Consider the following 21379-nt stretch of genomic DNA (forward strand, 5'->3'; position numbering starts at 1 on the left):
GCCGGTGCAGTGTGCGGGCGAGGCGAGGCCGGCGCCGCTCCGGAGGCTCCGCGGGGCGGGCTCAGCGCTGCCAGGGCCGCGCGTTCTCCGGCCGGGGCCGGGGCGCTGACGGCCGCCTCCCGCCGCGCCGTTACTCAGCACAGTCGGTGTCCCCACGGCCCGCCGACCCGGCAGTCGGGAGAGAGCGGGGCCGCCGAGCGGAGCGCCAGGTGCAGGTAGGGACTGTCCTCCCCCGGCGTTGGGGGGGATGGACGGTGTGCGGGTGACCCGCTGCCGCGGCGTGAGGGCGAGTTGTTTCCCCCTCGCGGCTCCGTCCGTGTCTCTTGCCCGGCTCGGACCCGCGGCCCGTCCGCGCCGCCTGGCGCAGGCGTGTGGCGGCCCCTGGGGCGAGCGGAAGGGCCCGCGGCCGCCACCGGCGTTTCCTCGGAGAGGCGGGCGGCGCGGCTTCGATCTGCGGCACGAACCGGGCGGAGTGCTGCCGACCCCGCGTGCCTCCTGCCCGCGTCCCTGTGTCGCTGGGCTCGGGGGTCTCTGGGGGTGTCGCCTGCCTCGGGGTGCCCGGGTGCTGTCCGGTGCTCCCGTCTCCGTGGTCTTGCCCTGGACTCCGTTGTTGGAAACGGGCGCCCTGACTTGTGACGCGCGTGTTGAAGTCTGGCTTTTCGGGCTCTGAACTTTGAGTCACTGCTTTGAGTCACTGCTGAGGACTTCGGCGGAGCCCTTTTCAGATTCGGACACCTGAGGAGTTAATTTAGTTCCCGCCAGCCTGGTTAAATTTATTCCTTCAGCTTCTGCTGTAGAGGGTGGAAGTGACGCTGGCCTCAACATTGCTCTCAGGTATTATTAATATAAAAATTTAAAGTATTTGGTCAGCAATTAACTAGGAAAGTTCATGGTTGCGGAAATCAGAGTAGAAGTACCTGGGCGCAGAGCGGCGGTGAGGGCGGAGCTCGGTGCTGGTGGCCGGCCGGCCTGAGCCGGGACACCGGGCCGGGACACCGCGGGTCTTCAGCGCCAGCCGCCGGCGGGTGCCTTCAGCAGGGCAGCTCCGGGGGCAGAGGCTTGCTTAGAGCATGCAAGGCATTATGTAATCGGCTTAATCCCGCAGTTGTCTATCTGGAGCCTTTAGAGGTTTCGTTTGTTCTTCGGTTGATGAAGAATGTCTGGATTTTTCAGTTAATGTTTCCTGGATTCCCTTTCTTTTTTCAGCTGAGGCCTTAGGTTTTGATATACACAAAGTAACCAGCAGAGGATAAATAAATGATATGTGTTAAAATAGATAGAATTTGTAAGACTAGAAGGAGTGTTTATTTGTTTAGAATCAAATTAACCAAAGTAAACTTTCGGTTTGATCAGGCTTCTCTGTTTTCATGTAGCCTACTTTGTCCTTTGAAAATTATCTTAAACACTTACTTCACAGTATTTCTTAATATAGCTTTTTCATAATTGAACATACTTTGTGTTGTTTTCTGGACTTACTGCATATTCTTTCTTAATATTCTCTTAATCCTTTTATGTGGTACTGAATCAGACACTAATGATTTCTTTTTCTCTGAACATTTTGTTGCTTTAACTGTTGGACTAGTTAAAGGATGTTCATATCGTTCTGTTCCATTTCTAATATTACACAGGTGTTGAAATAAATGTCGGTACTTCAGTAGTAGCTTGAACTCAAGTTCTTATTGCATTGTGCTCGATGGAAGTGTGAGGAAAAATGCTTTAGAATTTCTTGTTTCAGCAGTAGATAATGAACAATAAAGATGAAAAAAACCCCTAATCAAACAACAAACCCTCAACCAAAATACACACATATACAAAAAAAAAACAAACAACCAAACCAAAACAAACCACCAAACAAAAAAAACAGACAAATAAAAAAAGCCCCCAACAATTTGAATATCTTGCCCGTTATGGTTTGAACGACACTTAAAGTTCCAAACCAGCAGCTATATTTATGAGTTTGACTTTGTTCTTGTGAATAGTTCCCATGAAGTCGGCAATTTAATTTAAATAAACAGTTAGAATAATTTCTATTTAATGTAAATATAAGATTTCTAGATAAGTGTTTGCAAGGTTGGACTGGTTTTGAGACTAATACATAGCGAAGTATTCAAAGATGTGAATAATAGGTTCCACTGTCTTGTTATTATGTACAAAGAGATAGGAGGACAGGAATAAATTCTCATGTGAAAAAATTACATTTGTGTTATCCTAGGAAGCACAAGATAAATACTTGAGGTGTTCTTTAAGATTAAATAGACATTTTCCCACTTCTGTCAGCCTTTATGAAAAGGCTAATTGCCACAGAATGAATTGAAATCACTGCCTGTGGGCAATTTTACATTTGCAATTTTATATGTTAAATCTTTATTCATAAGAGAGTTAAAGAGATAAAATTGATAAAATGCTCTTGCTTTCTTTTTAAAAGCTATCCCAGAAGGGATAAGTAGTATAGTTTGGGTCTGTTTTATTTCTTAGCCTCTATTGCTGCAATAGAAAAGCTTTTTGCAGTTTCTTCTATAGAATTTTCATACTTACTTACTAAAAATGGAGTATAATTTTAAAGGGGGTGTATATTTCTTTATTGATTCTTTTTGTTGTTAGTATATTTTACCAGCTGTAGGAACTGTGTTTGCAGAACAGCCCTGGCATTTTTATTACTACTGAAATGTCAAGTAGAAGGTGAGATAGTTGTGTTGTTGGGGTGTGTTGCTCTCAGCATCTGATTATGCTGTAATGAGCACAGAGATTTACATCATACATGCTCAGAAGGTGTTAGACTATACCTTAGGTATTCACAGCATATCTTAGTCAAATGAGTCCCATTAAAGTTACTCATCTGTACTTGTGGAACCATATGCTTAAATTAATCTAGTCAGAGTTGGTTTTGCCTCAGCTTCACTAAGAATCTAGATAAAGCACACATCCAGCTTATTCACACTCTCATGTGAATACAATCCATCACAGTGAAAGACAAACCAGTTCCAGTATAATAGAAACATTGTTTGTATTTAGTTGGAGCTATTCTCCTGTGGAAGTTCAGTAGGTGTTTTGTATCAAATTGGTTCAGTTAGTGACCTGCTGGTTGTCTTGGGTCTTCTGAATGAAGAAAGTAGCATGTGTTTGTTTTAAAGAAGAGAGTTGTTATTAGCCATGATTTAGTTGGAGAATGAATCAGAATCTTTTGTTTCAGTTGGCATATTTTCCATTGGATTAAAAGATCAATACATAAAGCCTGCATTAGTCTAGCACAGGGGAGGAATAATGCTTCATCTGCTGTCTTCAGCATGTCATTTGCCATATCTGGTGACAACCCATTTTCTGCACATTTACACTATGTTGGGGACATTACCACCACATCAGCTAATTCACTGTGGTTTACTGCTGTACTGCCCTGTGTGTGAATCCTGCAGGCCAGTTTCCAGTCTTCTGAAATTACTTGGGTAAATAGCAAATATTTTATGAGTGAGATCACATTTGTAGTGTTTCTGGGCTGTTTATACTTTCAAATAATGTAAACTCCTGTTCTAATTCTTTCTGACAAGGGGATTTGGAAGAAATAAGAAATTCTGTAGTTCTCATTACATGCCGGTAAGAGTGCAGTCTGCTGTTCCTGGGCAAAACAAACTATTTGTATCTCACTTTTGGAGGTACAAATTCTTTTAAATTTTTCCCAAAAAATAATAGTCATCCCCTTAGAATAAAATATAATATCTAACTTCACCTTCAACGTTTCTGTACAGGTGGGAAAACTCACTCAGAATAGATCCATTTAATAGTTTCTGATAGAAATAGAAGTGATTTTGAGTATTGTGTTATAAGTACTTGGAAAAAAAGCATGTTGAGACTGGACTGTGAAGATGAACTCCTTAAGTCGAGGTGAAAGAAGTTGCTTCTTTGGTGCTCATAATTACAAAAGAAGTGAGGAAGGAACAAATAGACACCACCACCACCCCACAAAACAGTAGGATTTTTACTTTGCATAAGACAATCTAAACATTTTGCTAATAGTTTGACTTCCTCCATAGACTCCTTCCACTTATCCTGACTTGTGGGTATAACTGAAACTTAATGTTCACATTATCTCATCTGACAGAGGTGAGTTATTCCATATTTGAGTGACTAATTGTTCTGAAACACAATATTATTGTTACTTCAGCTATCAGGAATATGATCCTTTATCCAGGATCTTCTTTAAGAGCCTATCTGCCTTCTTAAGGGAGCTGATCAGTACTTCCTGCCATGTCCTCTAAATTGGAAGTGTTGATCTCCCATGTCTAAACCTCTGTGGTTTCCCTCTGTTTTGAAGAAAACTAGAGACCTGGGTGAAAAACTTTAGCTGTGAAATCTAGAGACCTGGGTGAAAAACCTTAGCTGCGGCAGCCTCTTTTTTTTGTGATATTCCATGAATGCTTGTGTGTTTGTCAGACTGTCTCACTGTGCCTGGTTTTGCTGCTCTAAAAGTATGCTCCATGTAACATTGTTTGCAGTATGCTTTCATACTGTACCACCAGGAAGAGACCATTCACGCATCCAAAAATACAGATAGTTGTTCTGTGACACATGTTAAAGTGTTTTTGCAGCACTGTCCTTGAAGTTTCTTTAAAAAGAAATTTATACATGAAAACTATACTTCTGTACAAATTTAAGGACTAAATTTGAAATAGCTAAATATTGTTAGGTGTCACAGTTAGCAGTAAGATTTTAGTGTTGGATGACCCAAATACTTCTGGATCAGCATGGTACTGTAGACAACTGAAATCTGCTTGTTTTGTAGCTTGAGTCAAAGTCAATATGTGAAATTGTAAGTGTTCATGTTCACAGGGAACTGTCAGGACATGAACTTGGGACATGTAGGTAGATTTGGTATGAAAAAGTTGTTTAAGTTAAGATAAAATGTCAGATGCCTTAACTCAAGGAAAGTAGAGTAAATGGTTATCTTTGGTGTGCTGGTTTCCAGCGCAGTACTTGTCAAATTTCATTGCTCTTCTTATCTCTGAGAAAAAGTATTGCTGCAACAGAAGATTTCCCCCCACTCCCTTAACACTGGTATAAATTAAGAGAGACACAAGGTCTGTTTTAAGGGCAACTCTATCTTTACCTATCTTGCTTTAGGTATAGGTGTGTTTTTCTTCTTTTCCCCTCCCCCTCACCACTATTAAAACTAATGCTTTGAATTGGTGCTATAGATTATGCTGGTTTAACAAATATTTGTGATAGAGGATTTAGTTAGGGAGATGTTTCTTGAAGCATGACAAAAAAACCCCACCAATTGTGTCATTTATACAATCCCAATTCCTATGGGCAATACAGCTAAGAACTTCTTTGAAGGTTTTCAAAATATTTATGTCGGCAAGTATGAGGAGGGAAGATAAGTTTATGGCTACTTTTTTGTGTACCAAAGCTCTAGAGTGTTTGCTAACCCAGAAGCATCATCTTGTTTTGTCTTCTACGTTTTGACCTTCATGCACCCTTCATATTTCTGATAGTGCTTGCAGGAGCCCATAGCCAGTGATTGCAATATATTTTCTTTGTATTTAGGAGATGCTGTAGTGACTTTTAGCTGCAGAAATCTGCATAACCTTAGTATGCTGCAACTCTGCAACATACTTTAATTATTCTTTTATCACGTATGTATTTGTCAATGGGAAGAACGTTTTTCTTAATGTCTTAAGATGAGGAACTTCATTTCCGCCAAAGAAAGTCGAAAACAAATGCTTGTTCCTTCTCTGGGTAATGATGTTTTACTTTTGATATCTGGCAGTGCTTTAGAGTTATCACTCCCCTTTACTAATATACCCATTGTGAAATAACTAATAATATAAAATTGAATATTATACAGAAATATACATATATGGATTTAAGTCTTTGTTGTGTTAAATGTTCAGAAGTTATGCATTATTTCCTAGAGATATTGTGTTCACTTTTTTTTTTGTAAGTTGGGTTTTTTTAATGTCAGATTGTACCTGGAAACTGATACTATTCTCTCTTCCCATTTCAGACTAGAAGATGAATAATCTTTCCTTTAGTGAACTGTGTTGCCTGTTCTGTTGTCCACCATGCCCAGGGAAAATTGCCTCTAAGCTGGCATTCTTACCTCCTGATCCCACATACACACTGATGTGTGATGAGAGTGGCAGTCGCTGGACTTTGCATCTCTCAGAGCGAGCAGACTGGCAATATTCTTCCAGGGAAAAAGATGCCATTGAGTGCTTCATGACTAGAACATGTAAAGGCAACAGGATTGCCTGTATGTTCGTGCGTTGCTCACCTAATGCCAAGTACACTTTGCTCTTCTCACATGGAAATGCTGTTGACCTGGGTCAGATGAGCAGCTTTTATATAGGACTGGGTTCACGGATTAATTGCAACATATTCTCCTATGATTATTCTGGATATGGCGCAAGTTCTGGGAAGCCTACGGAGAAGAATCTCTATGCTGACATTGATGCTGCTTGGGTGGCTCTTAGAACAAGGTAAGACATTAGTTGCCATTTTTCTTTTACAGCATTCTTGTCAAATGGTTTTATTTCACATGCATTGGTAGTTGAAACAGCAGTGGTGTGATTTAGAATTAGTGGATTCATATCCAGGCTGACTGGTGGTGCCTGATGTTGAAGGCATTGTCAGTATTAAGCAGGATCAGTATATATTACTTACCTACTGGAAAAATTGAAATGGAATTAAATTTAATAAGCTGTGGTCTAGTCTTGAACAAGTAGAGTATCTTCCTTTTTGTCATAGTTTGGAATCTTCTCAGCTGCAAAATTTAAAAAATTGAGAAAAGCCTATAATAATTGATACCCCAGTGATTAACCCACTATTGTGAGAAAAAATGCAGGTTGTTTCTTCAGATAATTTCCATCACCTACTTTTTCTGTAGGGAGGGGCAGAGTAAAAGCTGGTACAAGAGAACTTGGTGAGACTCTTATTTCTGTGTGGTGTTGATATCACCTTTGTTTCAGCGTTCTGACTAGCAGCTACAGCATTTCCAAAGAGACAAAACATCTTTTTGCTTCATATAGAAAGCTAGCTTCACAAAACATAATGTGTGAGAGAGTTTGTAACAGACCTGTGTAAATACCTTATGGTGGGAACAAAAAAAGAGGAATTTTGAGCAGTGATGTTAACTCAAGCAGAATAAAAATGGACAAGAAAAAAATACAAATGGAAAGATGTTATTTCAGTGATTTCTGTGTTCTAAGCCTCTGGTTTTGTGGGACATAAAATAGCAAAATGAAAGACTGTGAATGTATTCACTGATATAAGTGAGAATCCTACAGAATCCTGCACCAAATATGTGCAGCTTCTCTAATTTGAGAGCAGTTTTCACTATAATTTTTTCCATTTAGCTCAATAGTCTTCTCATGGTTACAAATACCCATACAAATGGGTACAAATTTACAAATAAATACTACTTTTAAAATAGTATTCTATCATAAGAATAACTGCCCACCAGAAAATCCCAGTACACTGTGTATTTCATATCAAAAAGGTATAAAAACCTGAAATGTGTTGTTGCAGCTCAGTCATTGCACCTTGAGCATCCTGTTTAATAATTATAGTATCAGGGATTTGACTTAGTGTAAGGGCATGTGGTCTTTAAATCCTGGATCCTGGTTATTGTCACAGTGAGTTTAGAACTTCATCAATGTAGTATTAATGAGCAGATTACCCCTCTTCAGTGCTTTAAATACACATTTAGTCTTGCACTCATTTTACGTTACAACAATAGTATGATTTCAAAGAAGCATATGTTATCCATGTATTAAATAGGGAAAAAGCTTATTATCATAAACCTCATTCAACTGCAGGAGACAGGTTTTCAGCTTCTTCTATTCAAAAACATGCATACTAGGTTGTTGGATTACCTTTTGGTGTTTATTTTTATTGCAATGGAAAGTTGAGATATGGCTGTTCCATAAGCCAAAAGCTGCAACAGGTGCACTGTTGACCATGGTTTGTAGCTGGTAGGTGATTAGCTGTAACATTTACCAAAAACATAATGTGGTTTGTGAGCAATTTGGAAGACAGTCTGAACTATTTAAATGTGAGAGAAAATGGAAGAGAACTAGATGGTGAAACATAATACTTTATGTCAGTTTACAGGCTCTGTTTTATAAACTAATTTGTAATTATTGTTTCTTCTTCCTCATAATGAATGTCTGAATATAAAATCTGCAAAGAAATGTGATTACAATTTGAATTCTCGCCACTATTCTTAAGCAATGAAGTGTATTTTCTCTAAACAAATAAGATTGTTCATAATTGATAGGACACAGGCTAATGGCTTTAAAGTGAAAGAAGGTAGATTGAGATTAGATATAAGAAATAAATTCTTTTCTGTGAGGGTGATAAAGCACGGGAACAAATTGCCAGAGAAGTTATCACAAGAAGAACCAGTTGTCCAGAGAAATTGTGGTCAACTTCCCCATCCCAGGAAGTGTTCAAGTCGTGGTTGAATGGAACTTTCAGCAGATTGATCTAGTGGAAAGTATCCCTGCCCATGGCAGGGAAAGTGGAATTAAAGGGTGTTTAAAGGTCCCTTACCCCAACTATTCTGTGATTGTAATGTTTTATATAAGTATGCTCATTTGTCAGCAGACATTGTTGGGGAGACCTCTAAATATATCTTTTATAAGATATTCTTATGTTTAAGAATGACCTCACCTTGGTCCCTTTTTTTTGGTCTGCCTTTTTTTTATTATTGTTTCACGTCCTGTAGCAATTAGGTAATTCTGTAGAGTGTATGAAGTTTCAGTTGGTTTACTCAACTTCATGTGTGTGAATTTCACACACATGAACTGAATTTGGTCTACTGCTGAAAAAGAGGTTGGTATTACCAGTTACACCTGTAGTACTTAAAATAGTTTTCCAATTGGCTGACGTGGTCTCATCCTTGTATCTGAATGCTGGATGTATCAGGGGGAAGTTCAGCACTTGACTCTGGATATACTAGCTCACAGTTTGGTTATCTAGCTATGGTGTTCTCTTGAGCCCTGAGACAGTGCTCAGCTGTGTTAAAATACTCAATGTATATCTGAAGCTACTTTCATAGCGTAGCTTCTTCTGTCAGTTTCACATTGGTACAGTCTTTAACGTTTATAACTAATTCTGCAAAAACAAAGTAATTCAATGGTTTGTTTGCAGGATAAATGTGAGTATAGCTGTGACTCCTTGGAAATTCTTGTTGATGAAATGAGATAAGAAAGGATCAGAAAGTTTTAAACTCTGTCTCCCAGTTTGTGATGTGATGAAGAAAAGAATGGAGAAGTTACCTTCAGAGATTGATCACAGCCATAGCTCCCTGCATTCCCTGTTCTGAGAAATGAAATCATAGAACCCAACACAAAAAGGTGTTTCTGGGGTAATTGAAATTCTGATGCAGACTTAATTCTACAGTCAACAAAACCACTTGTGGTAAAGACTTGCTAGTCTTTATTTAAGATACTAGTGAGAAAACTTAAGATACAAATCTTGTGTCTTGGGAAGGCAATCCACATACTCACCTGTAAATCAGCACAGCTGTCCAGTGGGGACTGGACACCTGGGGTGAAATAGTCTGGAACTCATGCTGAGGGTGATGATGAGATTTTGCTGTGAATATTAATATTCGTGGAAGTGAATACACAAAACTAGTTTGGCAGCCTATCAGAACAGGTAAACAGCAGATGTAGATGCTGAGTTGTGTCCCTATTCTTTACCTCCTTTGAAGATGTTAATAGGAAGCAGTCACTACCTATGTGGATGATGGCCATGAGAGAAGGTGGTGTGATTCACTGCCTTCATCAATTTTGGAAAAGTTGTACATTGTTGCATATTCATGTGCATGGGACTGTATAAAAGCTGCAAGTAAGGAGATTCTTTTTCCAGCTGTCATAACTACCAAGTGTTGAAATGCCAAGAGTCACTTTGTGATACGCCTATTTTCTGCTGTTCTGGTCTCTGAAGGCCTTTGATGACACCCTAGCAAGGGTGGAAAGGTTTAACCAGCCCCAGGCAAATGCAGGGCAAGTGGCACTCATTCAGAAACCTCTGAAGATGTGCCAGGTTGCCTCATGACCAGATTTACCTGTAAGAAGCAAAACAGCCCTTTCATTGTTGCTTATCATGGACTGCATAATAATTGAAAAATTAAAGGGTAAATCTCACCATCAGACAATGTGTCAAAGTGGACAGAATGTCCATAAATTGAACAGCCAGATATAGGAATAATACTGTCTCTTCAGATGTTGACCAAAATTGTTCATTTCACAATTCATAAACTACTTTTTTTGTTTTTTTTCATTCAGAAGTAGAAGGGGGGGAGTTCAGCTAGAAGTTGAGGTACTCTAGTTTTATACATTTGGAGGGAAATTGAGGGTATCTTTAAATTGATAGGGAAAAATAGCTCAATTATTGTGGAAGAGAAATCTTGACAAATCTTGATGTATTGGTAGCATTTTAAAGTTTAGAAAGGCCAAACTGTGAGAGAGGCAAAGAAGGTGCAGTTTGTTGATATAATGTGGACAATGGGTTTGCCTCTCATAAAACTTAGTTCCTTTTTTCTTCTTCCTTTGTAAAATACTGTATGCGCAAGGAAGGGGATGCCTGCATCATTTGAGGAAGCGCTGTGTGCTCCTGAATTTTATATGTGGCCTAAAATGTTGAGAGTTACAGGTGTGGATGAGGTTCATGCCCTTCGTGTTCTGCAACTTGCAGCTGTAATTTCATGTGTTATGTCCATGATGACAGAAGATTCTGAATGTACATTGAAAATTCCCTCAGTATGTTCCCCCTTGTTCCATGTGCCCCAAGTGCTGTGTCAGGTTTCTAAATGTATGTGTTGCAATAGCTTTGCAAACTGTAGCTTCTGTAGAGCATCTAGTGTAAGCCTAAAGAGGTACTATGGAAAATGTACTCTTCTAAGCTTGATCTTATCAATACTTATTTCATTATTGTAAAGCAATCAAGTCTTCTAGATTAAGAGCAGTAGTTCAGAAGTAAATATAAATTACTTTGTCTCCCTTATGTATATCTGGAACAAAATGGCAGGTATTTTTAAGAGCCTGACACTGCAGCATGGTAATTTCTGCTAGTATTTGTTTCTTAAAGGTAACTGAAATTAAAATCCAAAAACAAAGGATAAAACCCAAAGAAACAAAAAAATTCTACCTACATTGTCACAGCTAGACATGCATTTTGTAGTTTTCTTATTGCATCATGATAATATGGTAAATATCCAGTGAAAATATAAAATAAGGTTAATATCCAATGTTATTGATGTACATCCAATTGAAGTGTTTAGGGGTTGGACAGAACTTTGAGCAACTTGATTCAGTGAAATATTAATATTACCTCCGTATGGCAAGGGTGTGGACTATACTACATTCCAACCTAAACTGCTCTGTGATTCCATGAAGAGAAAAAGAGAATGGAGGGGCAGAGAAAAGGTGGACCACCAGTAAGATAAGTGTTTAGTAAAGTGCAGGAAAGGTCTTGCTACAAATACAGAAATATCAAAGAAATGGTGAAAAGAGTTTCTGCTAAATCCCATGAAGTTCATCACCAAGGGGAAAAAAGAATATTTCATTATTGTTTAGCAGTTCTTTTCCTACCAGAAGCTGAAAAGATCAGGCCAAAAGTGTTCAGGATTGCCTCTTTTACAGAGACCATCTACATCTGGTCAGCATATATAGGGCCACAGAAAAGAATACTGGCTTCATTAGTGTTATCTTGGGCCCTGGTTCCAGGCACTGGAACAGTCTGGCACAGTTACAACTCCTTATTGGCTTGCACCTTCCTCACCCAGCAGTGGCATGCTGTTTCCTGCCTGTCCCTGAACACAGGCAGCACAAAGGAGCACTAAAGCTATTGCTCTACTACTCCCAGACAAGGTTTATTTAGTTCCTTTTATTAACTGTTAAAGCCTAATGAGGGGGAATGCATTGCTGAAGCTGCAAATAGGAAAGTGGTTCGTTCTGTTCAGCTATAGTTTAGCTTTGTAGTGACATTAATCTGTGCCTTCAGTGTGGTGACGAGGCCGAAATTCGTAAATGCTCAGACACTGTGAGGATGTCAGGAAGCTTACATGAACACAGGTTCTGTGTCAAAACCGCTCTTTAGATTCCATCTGCTTTCCAGGCAGGTAACCTTTAACTGTGTGAGCATAAAGGATGAATTGGATGTTGAAAGGAATTGAAATTTCAGCTGCTCTGGGAAAGAGAAAGATGTTGCAGTTAGCCTATAAACTGCAGAAAATATCAAGTTTTGTACCAGGTTCTGCCCAGAATGCCTTGTCCATGAAGAATAGTGCTTTCTTGGCAAAACCAGCATGCTGGTACATCTGTGCATAGCTACTTTTAAGGTTTTCTTCCAAGGTCCTTTTTGGTGATTATGGCTTTAAAAAAGCCTAAAAACACCCTTCATTACCTTCACCCCCACACTGAAGGTCTGTCTATGCTGACACAGGTTATCTAAGATTACTTGAGTCAACAACAGTGTTTACATTAGTCCTATTATCAACATAATGAGCTTTCAAAGACAGCAACAGTCTTTACAGCATGTCTTTGACCTCTTGTAACCAGAGGAACCAGTTGAAGCATATGGCTCTGTAAATGTCATGTTCACCTTCCTCAGGATGGCCTGTACTTACAAGGCACTGATTAAGAGAACAGTGTTACTGCGACTTTTTCTCTTGATCTGACACTCCTCTTTTGGGAGACCAGGTATGGTCATCTGATTATTTGACACAAAACTTCTTGGAGTTTAACAGACTATGAGTCTGTCAAAAGTAAATTTTATGAGTAGGAAACTTAGAAACATTTACCTTTTCAATATTTTTTCTGTTGTAGATTGTAAAGTGATACTTTTGAGAAATAGCAACAGAGGGACAGTTCATCTCTTTGTTTTTTCTAAATATTTCAGAAGCCTATTACATTGGGTTTGCATGGTCAAGCTTTGGTAGCAGGGGCCTACAGGGATGCCTTCTCTGAGAAGCTGCCAGAGGCTTCCTCCATTTCCGGCAGAGCCAAGCTCTGTTGGCTCCAAAGATGGCTGTGCCGCTGGCCAAGGCTGGGCCGATTAGAAGTTATGGTAGTGCCTCTGGGATAGCATATTTAAGAAGAAGAGGGGAAAAAGAAATCCTTGCACAGTTGTAATCACAGCCAGAGAAGAGCGAAAGGAGAACATGTGATGGGAACAGCACTGCAGACACCAGGGTCAGTGGGAAGGACGGGCAGGAGGTGCTCCAGGCACCAGAGGAGCCCCACACCAGAGCAGGGGATACCTGAAGGGAGGCTGTGACCCCATGGGAGACGTGTGGAGAGAGGAGCACACGCTGGAGCAGCCTGTCCCTGAGGGACTGCACCCCAGGGGTGCATGGGTGAAGGGAGGTTGTGACCCCATGGAAGAGGGACCCACCCTGCAGCAGTTTGAGGGGGACTGTTGCCTGTGGGACAGACATCAGACAACAGAGAAGTTTGTGGAGAACCTATGAGGGGGATGCTGTGGTGAACTGGGGAAGGACTCCTCACCCTGAACAGTGAGAGAAACAACATGGGATGAACTGAGCCTAACTCCCATTCCCTGTGTCCCTGTGCTGCTGGGGGAGAGGGAGAGCTGGGAAGGAGGGAGGCATGAGGGGAAGGTATTTTTAAAGTCTGTTTTACTTCTCATTATCCTGCTATGATTTTGTTAGTAATAAGTTCAATTAATATCTCTACATCTAGAGATGACATTTGATGAACCATCTCTCCCAGTCCTTACCTCAGCCCATGATCTCGTCATTAAATTTTCTCTCCCTGTCCAGCTGTGAAGCGGAATGAGAGAAAGAGCTGCTTTGGTGGGTGCCTGGCACCTAGCCAGGATCAGCCCGCTAAACCTTTTCAAGAGGAAAGGGAAGACTGGAATGAGCAGATGTAATCTGTTTTCCAAGCTGCTTGGAGTTTTTTATTTGAGAGGGAGGGTTTGATTATTTAGGTTTCCATCCTACTCAAGCCATAATACTCAGAAGTGTACTTTGAACTACCACTTTGGGTTACTGACTTCTTTAGTTTACTGATTGCAAAGCATGTATTTTCTGGTGGGCACTGTGACGCAAACTATTTGACTGTGATGGAGTAAGGATTACTTTAATCCAGATAGTGTAAATGCTGTTCTTGGCTTATTTGTTGTAGCTGTCATTTATCTATCTTGAGGCTGAAGGAATTTGATCAAAAAATAGGGGAAAGAATAATGAGAAAGAGGAGAATATATGTTCTGAAATAGAGTTTTTAAGTTGTGCTTTGAATTCCTGTGTAATGGCCTGTATCTTGTAAAACTCAACATTCAAGGAAACCCAAGTGTGGTAATTGGCAAGGTTTATTATTTGAATACTGTTTTATCATAATGTGCTGTGCAAACTACATGCCATACTGGTGATGCAACATATTAATGCAAGTTTTGTTCAGATTATGTTGGAAGGAGGGAAGGCTGTCCTGTACTTTCATAAGGGACAAATGTGATGTGAATTGAGAGATGAATTGTAAAAGGATAGCACCTATGTTCTCGGGTGTTTCAGAAGAGATGCAGAAATAATGATGACCTTAGATTTGTCTTTTGTTTCAAAGCTTTAATTTATTTTATTTATGTGTGTTGGAATTTTCAGAAAATCCTGTTAACGCTTGAAATTGCTTTTTCTTTGAGAACTGTTGTGAAGGGGCTGTTAATAGTTCCAGGCTGATGATGAAGACTTAGAGTTTTAGAAGTGTTAATTTGATCATGATCTGATTATGACTAAAAACTCTTTCTAGGAAACACTGATAGTGATTTAGTAGTCATGATGTAGCAAGATTCCTCTGTCAGGCGGAGTCTGCCTCTGTGCTAATACTTGGAAACCTTTTACATTTCACTTTATCAGAACTCAAATTAAATAAACAGACAAATATTAAATTGATAATTTTAGATGTGAATAGTGGGTTTTATACCAAATTTAGCAAGTTAATGGCATGCCTAATGAGTTCTGCTGCTGATAACATGTAGGTAATACTACAATCTTGAAATCTCCCTAGATGCATTTTTTTATTAATTGTTTATTATATATGAATGCATTTTTTTATTAATTGTTTATTATATATGAATGCAACTTAGAAAACATTTTTTATGGCATATTAAGAAGTACTTGTGGATTTGGAGGGAACTGTTTTGTTGGTTGGTAATTTGAATGTCTTGATACACATGAAACACTTTTTTTCCTAATGTTTCTGATCTTTAGTCTCTTAGACTTTACTGATTTTAGTGTTTGGTTACCCATACAGTTATTTACCCGTGTTTATAAGATACTTGTGAATTTCTTCCAATCTTCTGCTCCCCTGATTTTACTGGAGATATGCAAAATATAGAAATTTGATAACTTCTTTGTGGCTATGTGTGTTGTTATATAATGTTGACAGAAAATATGCATGCCTTTATTGTAGACAAGGTAGCAGGTGCTATTTCCTATACTTGATTTTCATTCCTTTTAAAGTGGCAAGTGTCAAACCTACCTCCTGCTGTTCCACAGTGACGTTAGGCTAGGCTGCTCTTACTTAAAAAGTTGAACAAGTTTTTAATAATGCATGAGAACAATGATTTGGGTTTGGGTTTTTTGGTTTAATTTGGGGGCTTTGGACTTTTTTTAGAGATGATTGGGAGGAGTTTGATTTTTTGGTGTATTTTGTGGGGTTTTGGGAAGGGTAGTTGTTGGTTTTGGGGTTTTTTGTGTATGGCGTTTTCTTGAGTGCAATGTGGTATCCCTTCCTATTCAAGGTACTTCCTTTCCCAGACTGCTGCAGTCTGACCTGTGCTAAGAGTCCCTGGTTAGGGGTACAGGGCAGTGGATCAGCTTACTTTTTTTGCAGGCACTGTTCTTGGCCACATTATCGTTCTCTTCAGAGACTTTTCCCGTGTAACTTGGGCAGCAATTGCTTTTTGCGTTCACACTAATGCTGAAAAATATATTAAAATTATTTGTATGAGTGTTAACTAGATGTTTCTTTTGTTTGCCCCTGTTAATTGCATCTTACTAGGAGGAAGGCTTTGATTTCAATTCTGTATTCCCTGCTGGGCTGTCTTGCTTGTGGATTAGTTTGATAAGAACAAGCTTCTTGGCTATTATGTGGAATGATCAATATCATTATACTGCTCATTGTCAGTATGGGCAAGCTTTAAGTCTCTCTAAATTTATAAGCAATGTACCAGCTTGCAGGTTTTATCAGATAGCAGAAGAGTAAAGCTGACCAAATTTTTGCAGGCTGGATTATGCTTTATGTGATGATAACCGAAGATCTATTAAGGCTCTAATCAGTTTTCTGTTGTAAGTCCACTGGAGTTAAAAGTAAAGACTTTAACAAGCCACACTGCATTCACAAATCTGTATTTAAAAATTTAAATCATTATTCCAATACCATTCAAGCATAGGGAAAAAAATTACTGCAAATAGAGAGTAAATAAATAATTGTGTGTTTTAGTCAGGAATGTCATAAACAAAGTTGCTTGTTCTTCTAGCAGCTCCTGTTTCATAGTTGATAGCATTGTGAAAATTTTCATCTTCAGAAATGCTTTTGTTGCCTTGCTCTGTAGGTTGCGTCTGTTTCACTTCATATGCCACTTTTTAAACATTTCTAATTTTCTAGGTATGGAATTCGCCCTGAAAATGTGATTATATATGGCCAGAGTATAGGAACGGTACCATCTGTGGATCTTGCTGCTAGATATGAAAGTGCTGCTGTAATTCTTCATTCTCCACTGACCTCAGGAATGCGAGTAGCTTTTCCTGATACAAAGAAGACTTACTGCTTTGATGCATTCCCAAAGTAAGTTGTAGGATATTTTTTTTTCAGCATGTATTTTCTCTATAACAGAAGTTCTCAACTAGAGAAACAAGTAGTCTGGCATATTATCTGAAATTCTTTTCAAAAGTTTAGTAAAAGAATTGGAGAAAAATCAGTGAATAACATTGAAGAGGAGCATTTGATTTGAAGAAGTTTTCAAAACTTTGTAAACCTTCTAGGCGCTTTGCATCTCTAGTCATTTTAGTGGATATCTGTAAAGTAATTCATTTTCCTGTATATAACATGTAAATCCCTAGTTTTAACAAGTAGTTCCGTCCAGTAAATTGTTAGTCTGGGTAACTGTGAGCAAAGTCATTTGCAATATGTTTCTATAAGACTAAAAAACTAAGTAAATCTTAACTGAAGAAAATTTTTGTTGTATTTCAGAACTATGCCGTTGTTTTCATAGATATAATCTTTTTCTTTACAGCATTGACAAAATTTCTAAAATAACATCTCCTGTCTTAATAATCCATGGAACTGAAGATGAAGTAATTGACTTTTCACATGGCCTGGCATTATTTGAGCGTTGCCAGAGACCTGTAGAACCACTGTGGGTAGAAGGAGCAGGCCATAATGATGTGGAACTCTATGGACAGTACCTTGAAAGATTAAAACATTTTGTGTCACAGGAGCTGGTGAACTTGTAACTTACATTGTGTATTTACATGTTTTTTTTCATTTCACTGCAGAACTGCACACTTTGATAAATATATAACTTAAAACCTGAATGTTGTGTTTTCAAATCATCTTGGTTGCCTTCATTAAATCTACAGGTAATGATTTGTCAACATAATTAATGAAGGTTTTAATGTCAGCATTATAAACTGGAATAACATGATCATGCAGTCAGACTGGCAGTTTGTATTTCTTTGTGTGAGGTTTTTTCTTCTTAGATGTAAAGAAAAAAATCACAAGGAGTACTGTAAGAAAATTTAATTATATAAAACCAAATGCTGTAAAAGTGTTGCCAAGTGCTTTAGCATATCAAAACCAAGTTTATAAATATTTTTTAAACATCTCAAAGTGTACTGTGACTTACTCTGTTGCACAGGTGTAATTAAAAAACTGACTTCTAAACTGTTGTTCTGTAAAAATGTAATAGCCATGAAATTTGAGCAAATACTAATGTATGTAATGAGAATAAACAGTCACTGGAAATTACTCATGCCCTGTTACAGGGAGAGAGGGGAAAAATAGATATCTTTTCCCATATTTTTTATTTCTTTTGTGCTTTGTTTTCCTTTAGTTATTTTGTACTCGTATTGTCTATTAGCTTTCAGGATAATAAAATGTATCCACTCATGTTCTCAGGAGTCCTAATCTTGCCAGAGTAATTCTACAAATTATCATTGTTGTAATGCAGGTATCATTCACATGATTGCTACTGAGGCCACAAAATACCTCTTTGAAACCAGACTTAAAACCTAGAAGACTTCTTGAACCATGTAGTTTTAAACACTGATTTTCTAGAGCCACAACGTGGCATTAAGAAGAACCTTGAAGTTTATCCAACATTGTAATAAAGAGTTTGCAACATAGCAGTTTTCTGATCAGGCTAATTTTGGATGTTTAGTGTAAAAGCTTATTGTTTTTGAGTATTGTATGGAAATTTTACTAATTGGGCCTCTGTGGGGTGGGAGGAGTGACAAGAAGAGAGTATTGACATTTTTCTATTAACTCATTATAAAATAAACTTAAGTTGCCTTTCCCTTGAATGCATTTTACATGAATAAAACTATGAAAAATAAACTTAATTATATGTGGCCTAATTGTGAACAAAATAATATTCCTACAATACACACTGTGCTTTTCAGGCCTTACGTAATTTAATTGTTGTGCTTGTTTTTTGTGATTGAGTCTATTGTGTACTTAAATGTAGTTTTGAGTATTGTGAACACTTTGGTTAAGATGTGTTGATTAACAGTAAACAATATTCCACAAACTTGCAGTTTTTTCTTTTTATTCAAAGTAATAGCAGCAGTTGCTTGCAGTATCAAAATACTTAGCAGCTCCTCATTTATTCAAGGAAATCTGACATCAAAAGCAATAACTTATTGTTTGGAACTGCCAGCACATTTCTTTATCAGCAGCTACTGTTCTGGATCACCCTTCTATCCTCATGCCTCACCTTACTACAATTTGCCATTCAGGACATAGGCTTTCTGCTGCAAAGCTGCTTGTAAACTTTTTTTTCTGTAACAAATTCTAGTATCTCCTTCTTTGAAATTAAAATGAATTATTGTCTTGTGCACTTTGAGTTAATTGAGTAGAAAGAAATTTGTTCACAAGGAACTAGATTTCTGTGTGATTTTTTTGATCAAGGATGTTTCAGTGAGTTCTGAAATTCAGAGTATATTCAGAAACAGCAGCATTAGACTTAAGGATGTTCATCCTAGTTCAAGGCTTTTGGATACAGGTGCGTTACTCAGCTTTATTAACATCATATTTAATACATAGTTTGATTTCCTTTTCTTACTACCTTAGTAAGGAGGTAGCCACTAGCCACTGTCTCCAAAGGAAGTCTGTGCCATTAAATTTTAAGTGCTTTCTTTGTAATGAATGGAGCTTGTTTTGAGATTCACCTTCAGGAATTCAGAAATAAAGAGTGTAGAAGTGCAATATTAAGTGATATATATTGGCTGCAGTTTGGTTGCCTGCCCCTTGCAGTCAAATGATCAACTGTCACCACAAGAACTATCTGATTGTGCCAGGGGATATTGTGGCACCCTGTAATTGAAAAAGGCAGAAAAGGTGTCATAGTAGTTTTGCTGCTTTTGTTTCTGTATTTTGTTGAAGCAGAACAAAAGACCTGACTAATAGTGTTTTGACTTCAGTATGTGCAGCTGTGCTGGATTGCGCTGGTGAGTAGAGATTCTGGTCTCTTGCATCGTTTATGCATGGTTAATTATTGCCATTTTGTGCTGATTTATGTTTTATACTAATATTTTTTCAGAGGAGTTGTATATGTGAAAGAATTTAAATAGCTTAGCCTGTGGTGCAGATCGTGTTATGGCAGCAAACTTGTTAGTGACAGAAAGCAACTCTGAGCTATTGCAACGATGAGGAAAACATTTGACATCCTGATTGTCTTATCCTTATACCATCATTTTGGTCAAATTGACAATGAGCTGTTGTTTAATGTTACAGATGCAATTGTCTCCTGATAAACAAAGTTGATTCAGCATTCATTGAAAAGACAATGCCTGTATTTTAGGGAAAAAGAAAAGAGCGTTTTGTAAGCTTCATGGTGTCATTCCTGGTTTGGTTTTTTTTAAAGAGATGTATTTGACAGTAAGCTGTCGTTTTCAGTTCTGCAAACCTTGGCAAATCAGCTTTCAAAACAACTTCGTATATGTAAAATATGTGATTACCTTCTAAAGGTGGGGTCTATTTAGGACATGTTTTGCTTTTACATTCACAACTCCATAACCCCCCTCTCTTAACTGTCCACTTCTGGCACCAAAGAATTCTAGTGTATGTTCAGTTAGGTACTCTTATTGATTGATTCTAAACTTACTTTCCTTTTCAAGTGTTTTTTTTACTGGGGAAAAATATTGCATGTTTATTTTTGGGCTCCTTTAACTGGATGGCATTGGACAACAAGGTACTGCTCATTTGGAATATGCCAGGTCCTACAGGTCCTAATTTTTCTCACTACTCTGTAGGCATTGTTAATATCTTAAAGTCACAAATAAGGAAAATAGTATGTAAGTAGGAGGCTGATTGGTTGAAAACTTTGCAGAAAAGGAGTTGGGGACCCTGCTGCAACAGGCTGCACATGAACCAGCATTGTACCCTTACGCCAAAGGCAAACGAGACCATTCCAGGCCTGATAGGTAGAGGTTTGCCAGCAGATGATGGGAAGTGATCCTACCTCTCCTCTCTGCTCTGAGTGCAGATGTGTGTGAAATGCTGAATCTAACTCTGGGCTTTTGCATGAGGAAGGTAGGGATGTACAGAAGGAAGTCCAGTGGAGGGGCACATCTACAACTGAATGACTGGAGCATCCAGCATAGGAAGAGATGCTGAGAGAGCTGGGGCTGTTCATCCTGGGGAAGAAAAACTTTGAAGTTTGGCAGGATATTAACTATTATGTGTGAATATCTGAGGGAGGGAGTGAAGAGAGCTGAACATTTCCCTGTACTGCCCTCTGAGAGGGCAAGAGCCTATGATGACACACTAAAAAGCAGAAACTGTAATCTGAAATTAGAAAGCGAACAGGGTTTTTTGAGGTGTTTTTTTGTTTGTTTGGTTTGGTTTGGTTGGTTTTTTTGTTTGCTTGTTTGTGGGGTTTTTTGTTGGGTTTGTTTTTTTTGTTTTTTTAGTTTTTTTTTTTGTCAGGCAGATCAAACACTGGGACTGACTGTGTAGTTCTTATCTTTTCACATAGTCAGAATTCAGCTGAACACAGCTTTAGGTAACCTGCTGTAGCTGAGCCTGCTCTGAGCACACAAGTAGATGTTCCCAAGTGGTTCCTTTCAGCATCTGTCATTGTGTGTACACCAGCTCAGAAGTGGAGAGTGTTTATTTAAAAGAATTGTCTTCATTTG

General features: G+C 38.6%; 1 protein-coding gene across 3 annotated transcripts; it reads left to right on the forward strand.

Annotated features, from left to right (window-relative positions):
- Positions 1 to 11: 11 nt before the first annotated feature.
- ABHD17B (abhydrolase domain containing 17B, depalmitoylase) lies at positions 12 to 18771 on the forward strand. 3 transcript variants are annotated; one of them, XM_059492961.1, is made up of 4 exons: positions 12 to 215; positions 5999 to 6473; positions 16629 to 16808; positions 17257 to 18771. In XM_059492961.1, the coding sequence occupies exons 2-4, from the start codon at positions 6007 to 6009 to the stop codon at positions 17474 to 17476; spliced, it is 867 nt and encodes a 288-aa protein (XP_059348944.1). In that variant the 5' UTR covers positions 12 to 215; positions 5999 to 6006; the 3' UTR covers positions 17477 to 18771. The 3 variants fall into 3 exon arrangements, with proteins under 3 accessions (XP_059348944.1, XP_059348945.1, XP_059348946.1); XM_059492962.1 differs by lacking the exon at positions 12 to 215 and adding an exon at positions 591 to 834; XM_059492963.1 differs by lacking the exon at positions 12 to 215 and adding an exon at positions 4075 to 4095.
- The last annotated feature ends 2608 nt before the right edge of the window (positions 18772 to 21379 follow it).

Source organism: Ammospiza nelsoni, chromosome Z (genome assembly GCF_027579445.1).
Source record: "Ammospiza nelsoni isolate bAmmNel1 chromosome Z, bAmmNel1.pri, whole genome shotgun sequence".
Lineage (NCBI taxonomy): Eukaryota > Metazoa > Chordata > Aves > Passeriformes > Passerellidae > Ammospiza > Ammospiza nelsoni.